The sequence below is a fragment of the Erinaceus europaeus genome, chromosome 8 (assembly GCF_950295315.1).
Source record: "Erinaceus europaeus chromosome 8, mEriEur2.1, whole genome shotgun sequence".
Taxonomy (NCBI): Eukaryota; Metazoa; Chordata; class Mammalia; order Eulipotyphla; family Erinaceidae; genus Erinaceus; species Erinaceus europaeus.
Window position 1 is genome coordinate 13,203,262 of NC_080169.1, and position 21,574 is coordinate 13,224,835.

Genomic DNA, 21,574 nt, shown 5'->3' on the forward strand with positions numbered 1-21,574 from the left:
TTCAGGCCTGTGGCCCTTCTTACCAGAAAAGGGGCAAGCCTGTTGTATTCCCAGAAGCAGAAATCAGCCCTCCTCGTCTCCCCCACTTAGGGACCCAGGATCAAGCCCACAGTAACCATCTGCTGTAGAAAAGCTTCATGAAGCAATTACAGAAGCCAGACCTTCTACCTTCTACAACTCATAAAGAATTGTGGTCCATACTCCCAGAGGGATAAAGAATAGGGAAGCTTCCAGTGGAGGGGAAGGGACGAGGAACTCTGGTGGTGTGAACTATATGGATTTGTACCCCTGTTATCTTATAATCTTGCTAATCATTATTAAATCACTAATAAAAAAAAACTAAAAAGAAAAGTTTCATGAGTGGTAAAGCAGTGCTGCAGGTCTTCTCTCTTTCTCCCTCTATCTCTCTTTATCAATTTTTATCTGCCTAGCCAATATGTAACTAAATGGATAAAATAATTTTTAAAAAGAATAAATAGAAAAGCAGGAAATCATGAATTAACTATAATTTGTTCTCAAAGCTTTTTTTTTTTTTTATTATTCCCTTTTGTTGCCCTTGTTTTTTTTTTTTATTGTTGTAGTTATTGTTGTTTTTGTCGTTGTTGGATAGGACAGAGAGAAATGGAGAGAGGAGGGGAAGACAGAGAGGAGGAGAGAAAGATAGACACCTGCAGACCTGCTTCACCGCCTGGGAAGCGACTCCCCTGCAGGTGGGGAGCCGGGGTTCGAACCGGGATCCTTATGCCGGTCCTTGTGCTTTGCGCCACCTGCGCTTAACCCGCTGCACTACAGCCCGACTCCCTAACTATAATTTGTTCTATAGGCTAGGAGAATTTTAAAGAATGTTATGGGTAGAATAATAATAATAATAATAGAAAGCAATAAGGACCAAAACCTATTTTTAAAAAGAAACTGCTTTTTTAAATATGTTTTTGCTTTATTTTTATCATATGTGATAGGTCAGAGAGAAATTCGGAGAGGAGGGGAAATACATAGAGGAAAAAAAAACAGACATCTTACAGCATTTCTTCACTGCTTGTGAAGCTTGCTCCCTGAAGGTGGGGACCAGATGTACCACCATCCAAGCCCCTTCCAAAACCTATTTTGTATTCAGTAAGGCATTCATTGGTTTAAATATACTACTTGAGTTGGGCGGTAGCACAGCAAGTTAAGGGCATGTGATGCAAAGCGCAAGGACCGGCATAAGGATCCTGGTTCAAGCCCCTGGCTCCCCACCCGCAGGGGAGTCGCTTCACAGGCGATGAAGCAGGTCTGCAGGTGTCTATCTTTCTCTCCCCCTCTCTGCCTTCCCCTCTTCTCTCCATTTCTCTCTGTCCTATCCAACAACGACAACAACAAGAGTAACTATAACAATTAACCAACAAGGGCAACGAAAGGGAATAAATAAGTAAATAAAAATATATACTACCTTGGGGGGTTCAGTGGTAGAGCAACTGATTAAGCACACATGGCACGAAGTGCAAGGACTGGCATAAGGGTCCTGGTTCAAGCTCCCAGCTCTCCACCTGCAAGGGGGGTTGCTTCACAGTCAGTGAAGCTGGTCAGCAGGTGTCTGTCTTTCTCTCACCATTTCTGTCTTCCCCTCCTCTCTCCATTTCTCTCTGTCCTATCCAACAACAATGACATCAACAACGATAAAATAAGAGCAACAAAAGGGAAAAAATAGCCTCCAGAAGCAGTGGATTTGCAGGCACTGAGCCCCAACAATAACCCTGGAGGAAATAAATAAATAAACAAACAAACTGCCTTGTAGAACAGTAGCTTCAAAAAAAAAAAAAAAATTATATATATATATATATATATATATATATATATATATATGTTTAACTATTAACTGACAAAATTTCTGGGTTTTATTTTTAATGCCATCCTAGTTAAAATTATTAACAAAGACTTTATCCTTATTTTATTACTTTTGTATGTTATACTCATCTTGTCCCCACATATAATTATAAAAGCACCTATATTTTACCTTTCTCCTTGTTGGTCCTATGTTCTTTTCAGGTCTCCTTTTTTCCTTAATCTTGGTACATTATTTCTTCTTTTTAGCACACAAATGCCACCTAGTGGCCAAGAAACCTGGTACTTGACCAGAGTACTTAAAGATACTTGATAATAATGATTAACTTTGTAATTTTATCTAAAGAAAATTGATGGTATTTCCACAGATTTCAATTAATTTCTCTTTTTATATGAACCTAAGATAATCAGCCATGACTAGGTGAGTGAATCCATTCAATTTTAAAAAGATTATTTTTTTAAAGACAGTCAAGCTTTAGGGATCAATTTATGGGATTTATTTGTTTACTTTTAACACAGTGCCAGGCTTCATGTGTGTATCTGATAGCCACTGTTCAGTGGCCTTCTCTGGGCCAATTTTTTTTTAATTATTTTACTTTTGGAGAGAAGGGAGAGACATAGAGATGTTATAGCACTGCTCCACCATCCCTGGAACTTCCCTCCAGCCACCTGGGGTGCTCCTGTGTGTTTCTGGGGCTCTCCATCTCAGGAGCTCTCGAGTAGTAATGCCCATATACACCACTGAGTAAAGTAACTCGTGTGTTCTCAACACAGTATGCCATGGCCCTTAAACATATAGCCAGATAGAACTAATGTTTACAAGACTAACCTTTGAGAAATATCTGAACAGAATAGTTTATACAGGTTACCTGTAAGAATTCAAAAGCAAAAATACTTCTTTCAAGTGTTGATTCTTCTGCTTCCCCCCCCTTTCTGTTTGTCAGTGTCTGACACACAAAATGACTCCACTGCTTCTGGCAATCATTGTTTTTCCTTTTTCTTTCTTTCTTTCTTTCTTTTTTTTTTAAAGAATTTATTTAATTTTTCATGAGAAAGGAGAGAGAGAAAGAACCAGATAACACCCTGGTACATGTGCTGCCGGGAATTGAACTTGGGACCTCATGGTTGAGGGTCCAATGCTTTATCCACTGCGCCATCTCCTGGACCATTTCTTTCATTTTCTGATAGGGACAGAGTGAACTAGAGAGGGAGGGACACCTTCAACACTTTCACTATTGAAGGTTCCCCTTTCAAATAGAGACTGGGGGTTTGAACACAGGTCTTTGCACATGGTGACCTGTGTGCTCTACTGGGGATATCAATTCCCAGCCCTATCCTTTATGTTATGTGAAAATGTCATAATGTTGATTTGGTGGTGTTGCTAACATGCTTCTTTTTATATTTCAGAAAAGATGTTGGTTTGAAGAGATTTTTTCCTAGGAGTTTACTGGATTCGGTCAAGGTAATTAGAGTCTGCTTTATTGTGATCAGATAACTATGCTATGCAGTTACTGCTTCCATACTAACTATGCTGAGAAAACAAAAATCACATAATTTTCTCTTACATGTAAAAGGTATCCTGTAAAACACTACATTTTATTCTTTAAATAAAGTTTCATTTTATTTTTAAATATTCCTGGAAAATACTGAACTTCAATGATAATTTCTGTTATTTTACAAATAATATGAAGTAAACTAGTAATTGTTCATTTCATATAACTTTATAATTAATTAATAAGGTTGAAACATTAGCTATTCACCAAACATCTTTGCAATATAAAACTAACAACTATATTGAAGTCATAAACATTCAATTTATATACTATGCTGAATCTATTGATATGTATTTTCATTGTTATTATTCACTTATAGAATTACAAAGTAACATGAGTACAGTTCCACACTATTCCCACCACCAGGGCTCAATTTATATACTATGCTGAATCTATTGATATGTATTTTCATTGTTATTATTCACTTATAGAATTACAAAGTAACATGAGTACAATTCCACACTATTCCCACCACCAGGGGCTCTGTGTCCTCATCCCCCCACTGGAAACCATAGTGATTTTTCCAAAGTCACAGATATAGGTTAACTATTATTTATAACTGTCTATATATGTTTTTCCTTTTTTTCCTATGGTTCTGCCTTCTCTTCCTTTTTAGTTATGCCTATACCTATTACTGTTTCTGAATATCTTTTCCTGTTCTCTCTCTGGGTTCTAATGAAATTGGGTTTCAGAGCTCTCTCACTATCTTTCCCCAGCTCTTCTCCCACTCTGGGAATATAAACCAAAATTCTTTTTGGAGGAGGCGTTGGTGGTATGGTGGTGAGCATAGCTGCCTTCCAGAATTCTTTTTTGGGAGCAGAAGGTAGGAGTTCCGGCTTCTGTAATTGCTTCTGTGCTGGACATGGGCTTTGGCAGATCAATCCATACCCCAGCCTGTTTCTGTCTTTCCCTAGCAGGGTAAGGCTTTGGAGAGGTAAGGTTCCAGGATATGTTGGTGAGGTCTTCTGCCCAGACAGTTCAGGATGGAATCATAGTAATTTCTTTGTTGGGGATTAATGGTTTATAGTCCACAGTAAAATACAATAGTTTGTACATGCATAGCATTTCTCATAACAATTCAGCCTCCCTAGATCCTCTCCCACCATCATGTACCAGGATCTGAAAGCAGCGCCCACCCCCAGAGTCCTTTACTTTGATGCCATACACCAGCTCCAGTCCAAGTTCTACTTTGTGTTTTCCGTTCTGTTCTTATTTTCCAACTTCTGTCTATAAGTGAGATCAGGACAAAATTTTTAATTAAGGAACCAGAAAGTTAAGAATAGAGTAAATAAGAGTAGGGGTTATAGGGTAATCTTAGGATACTCTGACTTGGTCCCCAGGTGATGGAGTGTTCTGGTAGGGACCAAAGAGACCACCAAAGTGGCCAATCTCTTTGCCTTCTCCAGCTTTTGTATTCCCCTCATTACCCGACAAGCTTGGATATTCCCCCAGCATTGAGTGTCATTTATTGTATCCAAAGTAGTCTACAGGGTCTGGCGGCAAGTTGGAGAGGAAACACACCTAAGATTTTTACAGGGTCTAAGTTAGTCTTGAGTTTTACTGCATTGACTTGTGTGATGTTTCTAATAAAGTTTGTCTTAGAAAAATAATTGTCCTTTAGTTGATTTTTTTTCTAGTATATCTCTGGGCTAATTGTATACCTTTTTTTCTTCTAAAAAGTATCAACCAGTGACAATAATGCTGATACTGTCAGAAGATTAATCTTTCTGTTGTTTGGTTAGTTGAGTAGATAGAGTGATTGAGGGATATGAGGTAAGGAGTTGGAAGTGAGAATGTCTAAGCCTAAGTAGTAATTATTTGGTTAGAAAATTTGCAGTGCCTTTTTTAGGCCATTCTATAAGATTGCCGAGCTTAATATGTTTAAGTCTAATCATAGAAGACTATTAAGCACTTTCACTTTGAGGTATATTGTTGCCCATAACTTTTGGATGTGTGTATACATGTACCCAGTCCCCTAGGCCCTAGCCTACATCTAGGATCTGTAACTTTGTTGGAGAGTGTGCCATCTGAAATACAACTTGTCCCATAGTAAAAACACTACATTTAGTTTTATCATATTGCTGTTGAGTACATTTTTATAAGTATTTCTTTTTCCCATAAAACCAAAATTGCTTTTCGATTGTGTGTTACTTTCAACTTAGCACAAAATAGGTGAGTTACATACACAGTAAGTAGTCTTTGTCACCTGGGCCTTTTCATTCTTTGGTTATTTTAACCCAGAGAAGTCAGAAAACTTTGAAGTGATAGGAGAACCCAGATCGTGGGGCCTGGATAGAACCTCGTCTTAGTAAGATCTACCACTCGCCAGCTTCATGGTCCTGGACCTTGTGTCTTACTGCCTCAACGAAGAAATATTTTACAATGCTGATGTGAATATTTGAGAGATTAATGAATACTTATTACCACAATATCTGTTAGACACACGGTGTCAATTGTTTCGTCTCAAACTTTTTATTACAAAGACCATATTGTACACCAGAACCGTGACATAAAAATCTGTCCCATCAGCTGAGACCCAACCAGGATAAGATATGTGTCACTTAAGCGCACATTGCGCAGAGTGCAAGGACCAACATAAAGATCCAGGTTCAAGCCCCCGGCTCCCCACCTGCAGGGGGGGTCACTTCACAAGTGGTGAAGCAGATCTGCAGGTGTCTATCTTTCTCTCCCCCCTCTGTCTTCCCCTCCTCTCTCGATTTTTCTCTGTCCTATCCAACAACGACAATGACAATAACAACAGCAATAAATAAGGCCATCAAAAGGGAAAAAATGGCCTCCAGGAACAGTGGATTCATAGTGTAGGCACCGAGCCCCAGCAGTAACCTTGGAGGCATAAACAAAAAAAGATCAGTGTCACTAAAGAATTAAGCATAAGAACTAGAAATGGCTGCCTTGAGGAAAATTCTGATTGGCCGATTTACTTGATGTTTTTAATTTGGTTTTCATATCCGTACAGTGAGCATAAAACCACCTTCTCATATGGGTAGGGAATGTGTGGCCTGCAGCTTGTATACAGTTGCCCTAACAAGGCAACTAGAAGTTTTTTCATTGCAGCATGCTTATTTTTTTAATTTGACAGTTTTGTGTGGCCTAGAAATCATAGCTTCATTAGGCAGAAAAATGCATTCCCTGGCATGAGATTTTAACAGAGACTATCATAGTAGTGATTTGAGTCAGCAGGTCTAACTTGTGAGCCTCAGTTACTTCTTTTTTTTTTTTTTTTTTTTTTTCCCTCCAGGGTTGTTGCTGGGCTCGGTGCCTGCACCATGAATCCACCGCTCCTGGAGGCCATTTTTTCCCTTTTGTTGCCCTTGTTGTTGTAGCCTCGTTGTGGTTATTATTATTGCCATTGTTGATGCTGTTCGTTGTTGGATAGGACAGAGAAATGGAGAGAGGGGGAGAGAAAGATAGACACTCACAGACCTGCTTTACCGCCTGTGAAGCGACTCCCCTGCAGGTGGGGAGCCAGGGGCTCAAACCGAGATCCTTACTCCGGTCCCTGCACTTTGCGCCACATGCGCTTAACCCACTGCGCCACCGCCCGACCCCCTGCCTCAGTTACTTCTAAGTCTCCTCCAGTGGAATTGCAGTTGTTCTCCCAAGGTCACAGATAGGGGTTGACTATATGTACATATGTACGTGTATGTATGTATTTATTTAGTCAGTGATACATTTTTTTAAGTACTATACCAATAAAAACTAACAAGTCAAACCCAACCTCAGGAATAGTCTGCAAAGTTCTAGTCATGACTCTGCAGAAGTAGCATGCAGTTGTCATCACTGAGGAGATGCATGATGTATCCTGAGGCCCTGGAACTGGCAGAGGACATCCTGGCATATCCTAGTAGCATCTGCATGAAGAGCACCAGTGCTACAAATGACGTTGACCTATAGCAGAGTGACTGTGTGGAGACGATGGGGAAACTCTGTCATGACAGCTCTCTCTAAACCTAAAATTTGGTAGTAAACCCAAATAGCTTTATTTTAATTTATTTTAATGAAATATCACCATAGAAATCTCACTTCAGGATTAATATTGGTAAGAGATCATTAGTAATTTCTTTTTACAGTCCCTGTACCCAGGTAGTAAAGTGATTTCCTGGACAGCCACTAGGAGCACTTAATTTTGTTCTTTGAGAAAATAATCATCGTGTCCATTAATATAACCAGCAGGTTACTATCATAGACCTGGTATTTTTGTCAAATACAGAAATGCCTAGCTTGCGGTGCTAGGTCTTAAAGGTTGGTAAGAGAAGACAACCTTGTGTCTGGTGGAAATGTTAGAAATAAATCACCCTGAGTCGGGCGGTAGCACAGCGGGTTAAGCACACGTGGTGCAAAGCACAAGGATCGGCGTAAGGCGGTGAAGCAGGTCGGCAGGTGTCTGTCTTTCTCTCCCCCTCTCTGTCTTCCCCTCCTCTCTCCATTTCTCTCTGTCCTATCCAAGAACAACGACATCAGTAACTACAACAATAAAATTAAAAAAAAAAACAGATGTTAAAAAGAAAGAAAGAAATCACTCTGTTCACCCCAAGAACAGACTAGGGAAACTTGAAAACAGGCAGGGAAGCAAGACATTTATTTGATTCAACAGAATCAGCTGCTGGCCAACCTAGGTCCATCCAGAATATTGGTATGTGTCAGCTTGAGATTAGTATTTATTCCCTAATACAGAATCTCTCCCCCTAGTTTCACTTGGCTGACTATTTCTGGAGTTACAATCCAGTCTGCGTATCTAACAATATAAAAATAATATTTTTAGCACATATTTCCTCATTCTTTACTTCATTTGGTTCATAGCAGTTAGAGATGGGGATAGGTTGAAGTGGAGAGTGGCTTTTCTTATAAGATAAAGCTTTTTCTTGCAGGTTTGTTGAACTCAATTCCTCCGAGGTCCCTGGGGGAAGATAAAGCATTAAGATAACACCTGTTCTATTTGGACCCTTTATATGGAATGATTTGAAAATGAAATGAAACAATTTCTACTTATTACAAAAAGAACCATCTGATCTAAGCCTCCATAGACAGATGACAAAGAGGAATGCTTTGCCTACACTATTGCTACCTCTGTTTGATGATGGGCAGATAAATTCATTCTTCAATATATTCTCAACCTCTTTTTCTTTCTTCCTTCTTCTTTTGGTTCATTTTTTAAAATCTTTTTGTATTATGTTCCAAGATTATAGTAACATTGAAAAATACGTTTAAACCATGAATTTCTCAACCAATTTTGCTTTACTGCCTATTTATTTATTTTCCCTCCAAGGTTATCGCTGAGGTTCTGTGCAGGCACTATGAATCCACTGCTCCTGGAGGCCTTTTTTTTTTTTTTTTAATTAGGAGAGAGAGAAATTGAGAGAGAACATGGGGGGGGGCAGGGGCGGGGGAACAGACCACCTGCAGACCTGCTTCACCACTTACGAAGCAGTGGGGAGCCAGGGGTTCAAACCAGGATCCTTGAGTGGGTCCTTGCACTTTGTTCTATGTGCACTTAACCCAGTGTGCCACCACCTGGCCCTTCTATTGCCAGTTTCTTTAGAATTACATCATGACCTTTTACCCAGGAAGCCTTTGATGTATATATAAATCCAAGAAAACCTAGATGTGCATGTCTGAGCTACCTTTTAGCCTGTGGGGATATAGAGAGTTATTTCTGCAATCATAGGAAATGAACACTGGATGATGATGATTATTTATTTATTTATTTATTTAAATAAATAAGTTTATTTAAACAAATAAATCTGGTGGCATCAGGAACTCTGGCCTCAGCCATGAAGGTATATGGACAATTGCTGTGCATTCTTCCTGGCCCACCCTGAAAAGTGGATCCTGTTCCGTATCCCAACTGCCCAAACTCTTTTGCTGTTCTTCACGGCTGATATTCTGCTCCTTGGTCTGGGAATGCATACATCCAAGGAGAGCAGACCAGACTCTACACAAAACAATGACATGCTTTCCCCAAACCCCACTTAATGAGGCATCTACTGTGACACTATAGTTCAGGCCATCTCTCTGTTATCTCTGCGTTATTGTTATTGTCAAACATGTTTGTCCAGCTTTCTAGCATGTTAAATACCTAGGTGCACAATTTGGTTCTAGGCCTGTGCATGTCCTGTTACTGAATATTTGGAATGAGAAACAAGACAAGTCAGTTGACTCTAAATTTAGCACAAGACTGATGACTTTGATGAGTGTTGCAGAAAAGCCCACAGCACCCTTTTCTATGTCTTAGTCATCAGAGCCACAGGTACAGAGAGAAATGAGGTTTTAATTAAAGGAGACAAGTAGAGTTATTTCATGCTCAGATAGACATTGAGGGTGAAAAGTCTAAAAGAACCTGTCTCGACTGGCCATGGGAATAGGGAGGAAGAGAAGTGGAGCGTGGCTTCAGGTTTCTGCCTACACTCTGAAATGGTCACTAGTTCTGGTAGCGGAGGGACAGACAGATGCTGAAGGAAAAGAGTCGAGAGCAACGGTCTCCCTGGTTTCAAAAAGAAAATGAGGAACCGTGGCGCAAAGCTCAAAGACCAGAATAAGGATCCCGGTTCGAGCCCCCCGGCTCCCCACCTGCAGGGGAGTCGCTTCACAGGTGGTGAAGCAGGTCTGCAGGTGTCTGTCTTTCTCTCCCTCTCTCTGTCTTCCCCTCCTCTCTCCATTTCTCTCTGTCCTATCCAACAATGACATCAGTAACAACAACAATAACTACAACAATGAAAAGCAACAAGGGCAACAAAAGGGAAAATAAATAAATTTATATAAAACATAAAAAAACAAGGAATTGGGGGTTGGGCGGTGGCGCAGTGGGTTAAGCGCACGTGGCGCAAAGCGCAGGGACCGGCGTAAGGATCCCGGTTCGAGCCCCCGGCTCCCCACCTGCAGGGGAGTCGCTTCACGGGCGGTGAAGCAGGTCTGCAGGTGTCTATCTTTCTCTCCCCCTCTCTCTGTCTTCCCCTCCTCTCTCCATTTCTCTCTGTCCTATCCAACAACAAAGCAACGTCAACAATGGCAATAATAACCGCAACGAGGCTGCAACAACTAGGGCAACAAAAAGGGGGAAAAATGGCCTCCAGGAGCGGTGGATTCATGGTGCAGGCACCGAACCCAGCAATAACCCTGGAGGAAAAAAAAAAAAAAAAAATCAAGGAATTATCAGGTGTTAGTCCTTACATGCATACTCATATTTACATTTTGTGTGTGATTTCTGTCTTTATAAACAACTTTGTAATGTTACTGAAATAGAACTGAAAATGTCGTGGTGGTATACCAGATTGAGTGCCACAAGTTTGCATGCATAAGGACCTGATTTCAATCCCCTGCTCCCCATTTCTAGGTGAGAAGCTTCACAGGTGGTAAAGCAGTGCTGTAGGTAACTCTCTTGTCTCTCCCTTTCTACCTCTCCCGCCTAAGTGTATCTGTCTCTATCCAAAATAAGTGAATAAATCTTGGGTGGGGGGAGAAGAACTGAAATCATGGGTTGTCTATGAACTAATTTGATAGAAGTTAATAATATATAGACTCAGTTAACTACACTACACGTAAGGTTTCTGGTCACAGATTTTCTTTCTTTTTCCTTTCTTTTTTTTTTTTCTTCCTTTCTACTACTCAGCTCTGGCTTATGGTAGTTTGGGGGATAGAACCTGGGACTTTGGCACCTCAGGCATGAGAGTCACTTTGCATAACCATTATGCTATCTACTCCCACCCCTGGTCACAGATTTTCTATCCCTCCTTTTCACCCATCCATCCATCCACCCTTCTTCCCTTCCTTTCTCTCTTTATTTTGGCTACTGATCCAAACTGTAACCACCCAAATGTTCCTGGGTGCCCTGTTGTCTTGTGTGTACTTCAGGAGTCTTGTTCCTAGTGTCCGTTGCTCATCTGAATCCAGGAACCTAGCTGATGTTTCTGTTTCTTCTCTTACAGACCCCTTCCCCCCAGCCACCACCCCCACCCACCCCCCCCACCCCCACACACACAGACATACATACCTTTTCTAATCAAGAGTAGAGTCAACTTTTAAGATAAAAAGCCTGTATGCTTGGCTCTTTGAGCTCCTGTCCTTTGCCTGACACCTCAGCTTCTCTCATTGTCCCCTTCACTTCCCAGAAGCTGCAGCCCTTAACACGTTTCTCCTTCTCTTGACCACAGCACTTGGCTGTCTCCTTACTTAGCAGCCACACATTTTCCAGCCTGGGCTCCTGACTGACCCTGTCTCCTTGGCCTGCTATGATTAGCTTGCCCTCTCTTATGGTCTCCTGTTTAGAATTCTTGGCTGAATTTTATTTATTTTATTTTATTTATAAATAAAAATTTAAAAAGAAAAAAAAAAATCCTGGCTGTGGGCTCAGCCAGCCACAGCCTCAGAAATCCTCTCAGCAGCCGCAGTAGGATTACTGATCAGCATCTCACCACAGTGTCTGAGTGGGCTCCGCGACCTCTCCTGGCTTTTTCCTCGTTATGTTTGCCACTTTAGTTTCATCATAGCACCTGAACCCGTTGTATAGCTTATCAGTTCTGTCTGGAAATAAATCCAGTCTAATACTTCTCATCCCTTTCTGCTAACATACTTTTCACTCATAGCCTCTTGTGTGTATTATTTCAGTTGTCTCTGACTAGGCCTTTCCTGCCCCATTCATGTTGTTCATAGCACAGTGCCAGACTATCTCTGATTAAGCCCTAAGTTGGATAACATCAGGACTACGGATGACTTTATTTCATCAGGATGAGCACTAAGCACTTAACAGACCTGCTTCTCTAGTCCTCGTCCACATTCTACCTCACCCAACCTTGGCCCACTGGAAGCCTTGAACTTTCCCTGATACAGCACTTTACAGATTTGCCGCCTGTGAAAGTACTTTCCTCTGTTCTCAAGATTCTGCTGCTGTGTATATGGGATACTCAGATAAGCAAAATAGAGCCAGCCAGAGAATCACCTACACCATCACACTACACAGAAAAAGAAGCATAGTTGAAATGTTTTTTTCTTACTCCTCGATCCCCATGCCCCTCTGCATGTGTATCTCTGTCTACATCCCTTCATTTAAAGACTCCTACCCCAGACACGTAGATTATTTTGTCATGTTTTATATATAACAATGGTAAAGGTTTTTGTGTCAGTAAATTTTGTTCCACCCAAGTCTCTAAGGCTGTGTAAACATACTAGAAGCATCAGTGTGTGTGATCCGCCCGTGCGTTACTGACAGCAGTTCTGTAGGAGAGTCTGTGGTAGACAGACGCCAACGGCATACGTGACCTGTCCATGTGTCGCTCGCTGTTGGTTATCGGTAGAGCGTGTGCCAGGCAGACAGTGTGTTGTGTGCGACCTATCTGAGTTTCTGACCACAATTCCTTGGTAAGCCTCCTTGTTGCTGTGTCTTTTTGCAGTTCTGTGATTATGTCATAAAAATTCTTGATCGAGAGTTCTTCTAAAGTCTAAAATTTACATTACCAAATTGCTCATCAGAATGGCTGTCTTTCCCTCCTAACAGTGGGACGTGAGAGGTTTCTGTTCACCAGTTACCACTATGTACATATATAGTACGTGTCTTTTTAAATTTTTATTAGTGATTTAATATTGATTGACAGAATTGCAAGATAATAGGGGTATAATTCCATATGGTTCCCATCACCAGAGTTTTGTGTCCCTACCCCCTCCATTGGACAGTGCAGTAGTTCTCTCAAGGTCACTGATATGGGCTTACTCTTTTTTTTTTTTTTTTGCCTCCAGGGTTATTCCTGGGGCTCAGTGCCTGCACCATGAATCCACTGCTCCTGGAGGCCATTTTTCCCCCTTTTTTGTTGCCCTTGTTGCGGTTATTATTGTTATTGTTGATGTCGTTCGTTGTTGGATAGGACAGAGAGAAATGGAGAGAGGAGGGGAAGACAGAAAGGGGGTGAGAAAGATAGACACCTGCAGACCTGCTTCACCACCTGTGAAGTTACTTCCCTGCAGATGGGGAGCCAGGGGCTCGAACTGGGATCTTTATGCCGGTCCTTGCACTTTGCGCCATGTGCGTTTAACCCACTGCGCTACCACCCAACCCCCTGATATGGGCTTATTCTATAACTATCTCTCTTTCCTTCTCCCTCTCTTTCTCTCTGTGTGTGTATGTGTGTGTACTTACACACATACACATTTACAACATTCTGCCTTCACTTCCTTTCTAAGTCACCCTTAAACCTATTGCTACTTTGGAGTATCTTTCCTGTTTTCCTCTTGTCTCTCAGATAAGAGAAATAGTTCCTGGCTTCCTCTGGTGTTCTCAGGATTTGCTTCTCTCTCATTGCTGCTATAAAAACAAGATTCTGGGTGGTAAATGCTTCAGGTCCCGGTGGACTGAGGCATTCTGATTTATTTATTTCCCCTATCATCTATCCCTCTGGGAGTATGGACCAAAAAAATTGGGGGGGAGCAGAATGTGGGAATTCTTGCTTCTGTGATTGCTCCCCCACTGGATATGGTCATTGACAGGTTGATTCATACCCCCAGCCTGTTTCTGTCTTTCCCTAGTGGGGTAGGGCTCTGAAGAAGTAAGACTTCGGGACACAATGATGAGGTCGTCTGCCCAGGAAGTAGGAAGTCAGGGTGGAATCATAGTAGCATCTGCAACTTGATGGCTGAAAGGCAGTAAGATATAAAGTAAAGCAGGACAAATTGTTTAACAAACAGGAACCATAGAGTAGGACTAGAACAGATGAAATTAGTGGAAAGAAACGAGGAAGTCTATTTTAGGTATGTTCCTACGAGCCTATATTTTCATAATCTTTGCTTGAGCTTGATAGCCAACATGAGGGTGGTCTAGAAACATTGTCTTGGAAGAAGGTGTCAGAGTTGAGAGTAGAACTAATAAGTATTAAGGCAGAGAATTGCTTGCAAATTTGAAGAAAAATAAATGCAATTAACTTTTTACCACACTGATATGTTCCAAGGCCCATGTCTATTCATATTTAACACTGGGGCCTGTAACAACCTCTGAGGCCCTGGTCACAGTTGAGAATACTCTAAGGCTAGAGTGTTCACTTCAGAATCGGTCTTCCTCAAGTGACAGGGCTGGATGGCCCTGTCTCCGTTTGGGAGTGGGGCAATGCCTACTACTTCTAGTTCATAGTGAGAGTGTGGTTTTCTGAAGAAGGCCACAAAAGTGCTTATGATGACATTCCCAACAAGTGTGTATAATATTTGGTTTTTAATACTTAATTTCTTATCATTTGATCCTGTAAATAAATCATTGCCATTCAACTGACTTTGAGAAGTAAAACTCAGTGAATATGGTTAAGATGTACATTGTTTGTATTTTACAGTAGTTGGTGTCAACAAAGTTCTGATAAATATGTTTCATTATTAATGTGCATTTGGTGGTACTCAGTTGTACATAGAGAAGAAATCTTTGACATTAGCTATTATTGTTGGGATCTTTACTCACTCTTGACTCTGAAAGACTTGTAATTTTATCCTGTAGGCCAAAACACTAAGAAAACTGATCCAACAAACTTTCAGACAGTTTGCCAACCTTAACAGAGAAGAAAGTATTCTGAAATTCTTTGAGATCCTCTCCCCGGTGTACAGATTTGATAAAGAATGCTTCAAGTGTGCTCTGGGGGTAAGTATATTGCTGTAAAAGGAGTGGGCTCGGTGTAATTTTTTTTTTTTAAATCAGTGTATATCTAGACCTGAATGAAAGATAGAATGCATGTTGTCCTTGTGAGGCCTTGGGTCCCTATCTTAGGACCACAGAACTACCAGTCCAATCCTAATCATAATCTAATTTGTCACATTTTTAACCACATAAGGATATTTTGTCCTTTTATAATAAGGGGAAAGTGCCAATGTAAGAATTAAGTCATCTCTTTTTTTTTTTTTAATAGCATACCTATGTTCATAGTTGAATTTTTAAATTTCAGCCGAGCAATTTTTTCCTTTTTATTTTTCTCTTTACCAGAACACTGCTCAGCTCTGGCTTATGGGGGACTGAACTTGAGACTTTGGAGCCCCAGGCATAAGGGTCTCTTTGTATAACCATTACGCTGTTTACCCCCTGCCCCCTAGCAAAATTTTTTTTATTATCTGCAGTCCAAGAGCTAGTTTACTTGAGTAAAGAATCTTCTCAAAGAAGCTACTAAGGTCCACCGGAATGACTACATCTGTGTTTATCTAAGTGTCTACGGCCATACCACCCGGAACACGCCCGATCTCGTCTGTATTAGTCCAAGTTCAGCAGATATGGCATGATTGGAGTTCCAAGTATTTTCTTTTATTTGGTTAGATAGAATAGTTATAACGCTAAGCTAGCTCACCTACACTTAACCCTTTTGATCCTTTTAAGTGTCCGTGTCTCTTTATCTAAAATACACTTTTTTCTCCCGGTACCTCTGTCTTCATCTGTTTTGCTTCCAAAAGTCAAGCTGGATTATTTCAGTGGAACTGGCCATTGGTCCAGAAGAAGGAATCAGTTACCTCACAGACAAGGGCTGCAATGTGAGTATGCTTCAGTGAGCCGGGGACTGCTCAGCACTGAGAGCAGTCACACTGAGTGAAGAGGGAATTCTTTCAGGGAGTTACCGATTGCCATTCTGCAGTTAGGTTTCCCCACTTTGATTGGTCAGGGGAGGAAGAGGAATTGAGTCTAGGTTCTTCAGAATTCTTTAGTTCTGGATAGAAATGCATTAGACAAATTGACACCTCATAGGGTGAACAGTTGATCTGTAGAAATGTTGAGCACCTATTTCTTCATCCAGTTCTGTATATGATTCTCTTGGGTTGTTGGGAAAGTCATGACATTCTTTTTTTCTTTTTTTCCCATGCAACAATGAGTCATGACTTTTCAACTACTCAATAGTATATTTGTTTCTACTTTACATCCTTTTCTGGGGTTGGAGAAACTTCATTGGTCTATTTCCTGGGGGACAGGGGCCAGGCAAATAAACTTCCACACTTACCTGCTGATTTCATTCAGCTTACTAGAGGAAAAATGTATCCACCTATATCTTGTCCCTGCCTCCACAGATCATCACTGGGGCGCAGTGCCTGCACTATGAATCCACTGCTCCTGTGGCTTTTTTTTTTTTTTTCAGGATAGGACAGAGAGAAATTGAGAGGGAAGGGGAAGATAGAGAGGGAGAGAGAGACCTGCAGACTTACTTCACCACTCGTGAAGCAACCCCCATGCAGCTGGGGAGCCCGGGGATCAAACTGGGATCCTTACGCACTTAACTTGGAGCGCCACCACCCACCCCCCTCCCTCTTCTGTTCCTTTCCTAGGGGAAGGGCTAACCTTTCCCTGTTTATTTTGGCTTCACTCTTTCAGCTAGTAGTATGAATACCTGCTCTGTGCTAGGTACTATCCAACATCTAGAGAGTGGGGAGGGAGGTGTGCATGGTAGACAAGTTTGCACAATATACAGGAAACTTAGATCTGCCGCGAGGGCGAGGTTGTTTCTCTGAGGTGAAGCAGTTTGTGCACTCACAGTGAGCACAGTTTCTGGAAGCCTGTAATACCTCAGAGTAATATCAACAGGTGCCCTCTTGCACTCCGTTTATTCATGTGTGTGCTTGTTTTCTTTCTAACACTGGATGGAGGGCTTCTCATTGGCTGCTGTCAGGAGTACAAAAGCAGGTGTTTCCCTGACCCTGGCTGTGAGGGCAACAGTCCCCCCAGTTACATCTTCTCCTCAGAAGGAGAATGCCCCACAGACACACATGAATACCCCTCACTCAGCCACCCAATGTCCTCTTTAGGGAGGATGTTTGCAGGAGATGGGGTAGGGTTGACACCTTAGGGATTTATAAAATGATTAACACGGGGCCAGGTGGTGGCGCACCTGGTTGGGTGCACTTGTTAAAATGCTCAAGGACCCGGTTTCAAGCCTCTGGCCCCCACCTGTAGGGGAAAGCTTTGCAAGTGGTGAAGTAGGGCTACAGGTATCTCTCTATCTCTCTGCCTCTCTGTCACCCTCTTCTCTCTCAATTTCTGGCTGTTCTTATCCAATAAAGATAATAAAATGACTACACAGTAAGTGGAGTAATTATGGTCCATGGATTTTTGCCTTTTCTTTCCAAAGCCAACACATCTAGCCGACTTCAATCAGGTGCAGACCATTCAGTATTCCAACAGCGAAGACAAGGACAGGAAAGGAATGCTGCAGCTGAAAATAGCAGGTGCCCCCGAGGTAAGGCGCTCACTGGCAGTAGTGAGGGGAAAGTAAACAGAATGGTATTGAGAATAAAGACCCTTTCAGGAGAAAAGTTGTCCTGGATCATCAGAATCAGTTTTTCTCATATATAGTGTTACTTTACAAATATTGATTAAACACCTCTAAGGATAGGAGGCATTTAAAAATCACTTGTAATGTTACTAAAGATTATCACGAACTACCAGGGAAATTAACTTTTTAGAATTAAATTATGAGGTTTTATTTTCCCCCTGGAGATATCACTGCCTAGTCAGTGTTATACACAGCGTTCTCTGAGTGGGAAGGGTATAGTAATATCCTAATAATAGCAGCAACTAGCACTTTCTGCCGTGACACTACCTGCCATGTGTCACTTGCTAGTCTAACACTGTGCAAAAGCCACTAACAGCGTGATCATTCTCAGAGCTCAGAAAACTACACTTTGGAAAAGTGTCATTATCCCCTTACCAGACAAAAGAGTTGCAGCCAGGAGCATGTCCACGTGTCCTGGAGCCTGGCATCCACATGCTGTATGGAGTGTGTTCGTTTCTCAGGATAAAGCAGATGGTGCTGTAAAATACTGAAACCTTGCTACAAAAATTTCCTGAAAATGCTCAGTAGTAGTCATGTTATCTTTTTTTTCCTTCGATAATGAATGTGAGGTAGTTATTTAGAAGACAATTGTGAATACTACCCCTGTTTAAGATAAACTTATATTTAAAAGTAAAATATAACTCCCATTAATCAATTACTGTAATATTAGAAAAGTTATAGTCAGTGTGTGGTGGTTGGTAAAAATTTACATTAACCTAATTTCAGAAATAATATCTGATTGTATCTATTAATTAGAGTGCTTCATAGGGGCCACTCATTCTGAGAGCATTTTTTTCACACCTTTGTCTAGAAAGTGAGTCTCACATTGATTTTTTTTTTTTTCTATTTTTGTCTGAGTCTGCCTTCTGTCACATATTCTAAGAATACATTCTTAAATATCAAACTTCCTTTTCTCTCAAACCTTATGATGAATTTAATTTTACCCTCACCCTTCCATGCTGTCCAGTATATGTAGAGATCTGATGTCATAGTGCAGCTGTCCCTTTGATTGTTGGAGAGAACAATAACATCTCTTTCTTGGTCTTTTCTCCTTTTTAGCCTCTGACAGTGACAGCACCATCCCTGACCATTGCAGAGAATATGGCTGACTTGATAGATGGGTATTGCCGGCTGGTAAATGGAGCCACGCAGTCCTTCATCATCAGGCCCCAGAAAGGTGAGGTGCTGCTTTTGTTTGTGCATTTCCACTGAATTGCTGAGTGACAGCCCGTCTTCTAGATAACTACAAGTGTGAAGACCAAAGAAGTGATTCAAAGTAAATCTGTGTCCTTGTTCTTCCAGGGCTGTGTTCCAATTCCTAGTCTGAGAGATAGATTTGAACAGTGCTTAAACATTGTGTTTAGATTGGGGAAAAAAATTGTTTAGACTGTTGTGTCTTGAGCAATACACTTAGAATATTTCTGATTACCACTAGAATATTTGAAGAACAAAATTGGTTTTGTTTAAGAAGTCATCCTGTGAGCTTAAAGAATTGATAAATACCCTACAAGAGGTATTATTTCCCTTTGGAAATAATGTGGAGCTTTGTTTCCCCTTCCCTCCTCCATTGAATACTGCAGAAGTTAGCTCTCCCAAAGTCACAGATAAGGGTTGACTTTTATTTCTGTAACTAACTATATTTATATATTTATTTTTACCAATTTTTTTCTGTGGTCCTCCCTTTTCGTTATTTCCTTTTTTTCTTTTTTATTAGTGATTTAGTAATGATTGACAAGATTGTGTGTTAAGAAGTGTACAATTCCATACACTTCCCACCACCAGGGTTCCGTATCCTATCCCCTCTACTAGGAGATTCCCTGTTCTTTATCCCTTTGGGATTATGGACCATAGATCTTGATAGGGTACAGCAGGTGGGAGGTCCGATTTCTATAATTGCTTCTCTGCTGGACATGGGCGTTGGCAGGTCAATCCATATCCCCCTTCTCTTCCTTTCTAAGTCACACCTATACCTATTACAATTTCTCAGTGTCCTTCATTTTTTTCCTCTTCTCTCTCTGGGTCCTGATGGAATTGGAGTTCAGAGCCTTCTGGTCATCTTCCACTACCATTTCTCCCCCTCTGGGAGTATGAACCAAAATTCTTTTTGGAATTTTGAAGATGGGAGTTCTGGCTTGTATAATTGTTTCTCCATTTGAACATGGATGTTGGCAGGTTGATCCATACCCCCAGCCTGTTTCTGTCTTTCCCTAGTAGAGTAGGGTCTGAATAAGTGAAACTTTGGGACACATTGGCGAGGTCATGAGTCCAGGGAAGTCAGGATGGAATCATAGTAGCATCTCCCTCTTGGTAGCTGAAAGGCGGGCAGCAAGATATAAAGCAGGGGAGGTCGGGCAATAGCGCAGTGGGTTAAGCGCACATGGCGTAAAGTGCAAGGACTGGTGGAAGGATCCGGGTTCGAGCTCCCCACCTGCAGGGGAGTCACTTCACAAGTGGTGAAGCAGGTCTGCAGGTGTCTGTCTTTCTCTCCCCCTCTCTGTCTTCCTCCCCCTCTCCATTTCTCTCTGTCCCATCCAACAATGAATGACAACAACAACAATAATAACAATAACAAGGCTATAACAAGGCTACAACAACAAAAGGGTGGGAAAATGGTCTCCAGGAGCAGTGGATTCATGGTGCAGGCACCGAGACCCAGCAATAACCCTGGAGGCAAAAAAAAAAAAAAAGATATAAAGCAGGACAAAATGTTAAATAAACAGGAATCCAAAGGTAGGAATAGAGCAGATGAATTTAAGGGGATTAGACCTTTTTCGTCTCTGATTTCTTCTACACATAGTCTGTTCTAAAGAGTAGAAGCAACTGACCTTTTTCTCCTTTCCCCCCCCCAGAAGGAGAACGGGCTTTGCCATCAATACCAAAGTAAGTGCTACTTTGTGCATACTCTTCACGCTGTTGTGTCAGAAACTGAAAGGAAATCCTTTGTGGTTTTTTTTTTTTTAATCCCCCTGTTTGTATAGTTTGAATTCTACAATCTAGACAGTGAACTAGAAGACTCACACTTTTCAGGAAATAAAGCAGTTGTAAATCATATTATGCATTTATTCAAGAAGTTTAAAACAGGTTTTCCCTTGAAGTTCAATAGGAGCTCCAGAGCTGGCCCTGATAGGGATAGTGTGGAATATTGGTTACTGGTTAGGTTTACAAGAACCTGGAAATAGGCACCAATTGGGCCATTTTAACAGTGATAAAATTAAAAAGAATTTATGTTTATACCATGATTTTCGTGCAGTTATACTGATCTGTAAAATTGAATGGTAACACCAGAACGCATTTAGAAACTGCTCTGTTCTCCCCCAGTGTGCTATTTGCTGAGACCCCCAATGAAACTCACAGTCTACTTCTTCAGAAGAGGAAATAAGTAATTACAGCTGACCCTGAATTCCAGAGCACCTACTGGGGCTGCTTACCATCAGTGGGCCTCACCTTTATCCTAGCACAATCTCTCCACGGCCACTGATTCTCATATGTATTCGATTCAGCACCTACATGGGCTACTCCAGAAACTCTTGTGTTGGAGTCTCCATGACCACCACCGCTCTCCATGAAGAGATTCCCTAGATAGAGCATTCCTATGTTTCTGCATGTAGTCGTAGTTTGAGCTAATCAGCACAGGAATTATACACATAGTTGGGGTGAAGTTCTTAGGAAACTATGGCAGGAGGCACTCAGTTCTCATGTCAGTGAGTTAGCACAGCTTGTCAAGTACTGCCATCTCCCATGGAAACTGATTAGAGGGCTCATTCTGACGGAGTCCAGCTCTCACTGCATTTTCCCAGATAGAAAGCAGAGATCAGCATGAGCCATATTGCTTTACATGCTCTAAAGTTAAGAAACAGCAGACAGGGCAGAGGGTAGATAGCATAATGGTTATGCAAACAGACTCTCATGTGTGAGGCT

At 41.3% G+C, this 21,574-nt stretch overlaps 1 protein-coding gene across 23 annotated transcripts in view; it reads left to right on the forward strand.

Moving 5' to 3' along the window:
* Positions 1-21,574, forward strand: part of PTK2 (protein tyrosine kinase 2) — a 224,867-nt gene that overhangs the window by 112,900 nt on the left and 90,393 nt on the right. For 19 of the 23 annotated variants that reach the window (XM_060195947.1, XM_060195943.1, XM_060195936.1 and 16 more), the window contains 6 exons: positions 3,229-3,283; positions 14,854-14,994; positions 15,792-15,869; positions 17,453-17,560; positions 18,716-18,833; positions 20,506-20,536. In XM_060195947.1, the coding sequence (XP_060051930.1) occupies positions 3,229-3,283; positions 14,854-14,994; positions 15,792-15,869; positions 17,453-17,560; positions 18,716-18,833; positions 20,506-20,536 (531 nt within the window). The remainder of the gene's footprint in view (positions 1-3,228; positions 3,284-14,853; positions 14,995-15,791; positions 15,870-17,452; positions 17,561-18,715; positions 18,834-20,505; positions 20,537-21,574) is intronic. The other 4 variants (XM_060195934.1, XM_060195937.1, XM_060195939.1 and 1 more) reach the window with 1 other exon arrangement.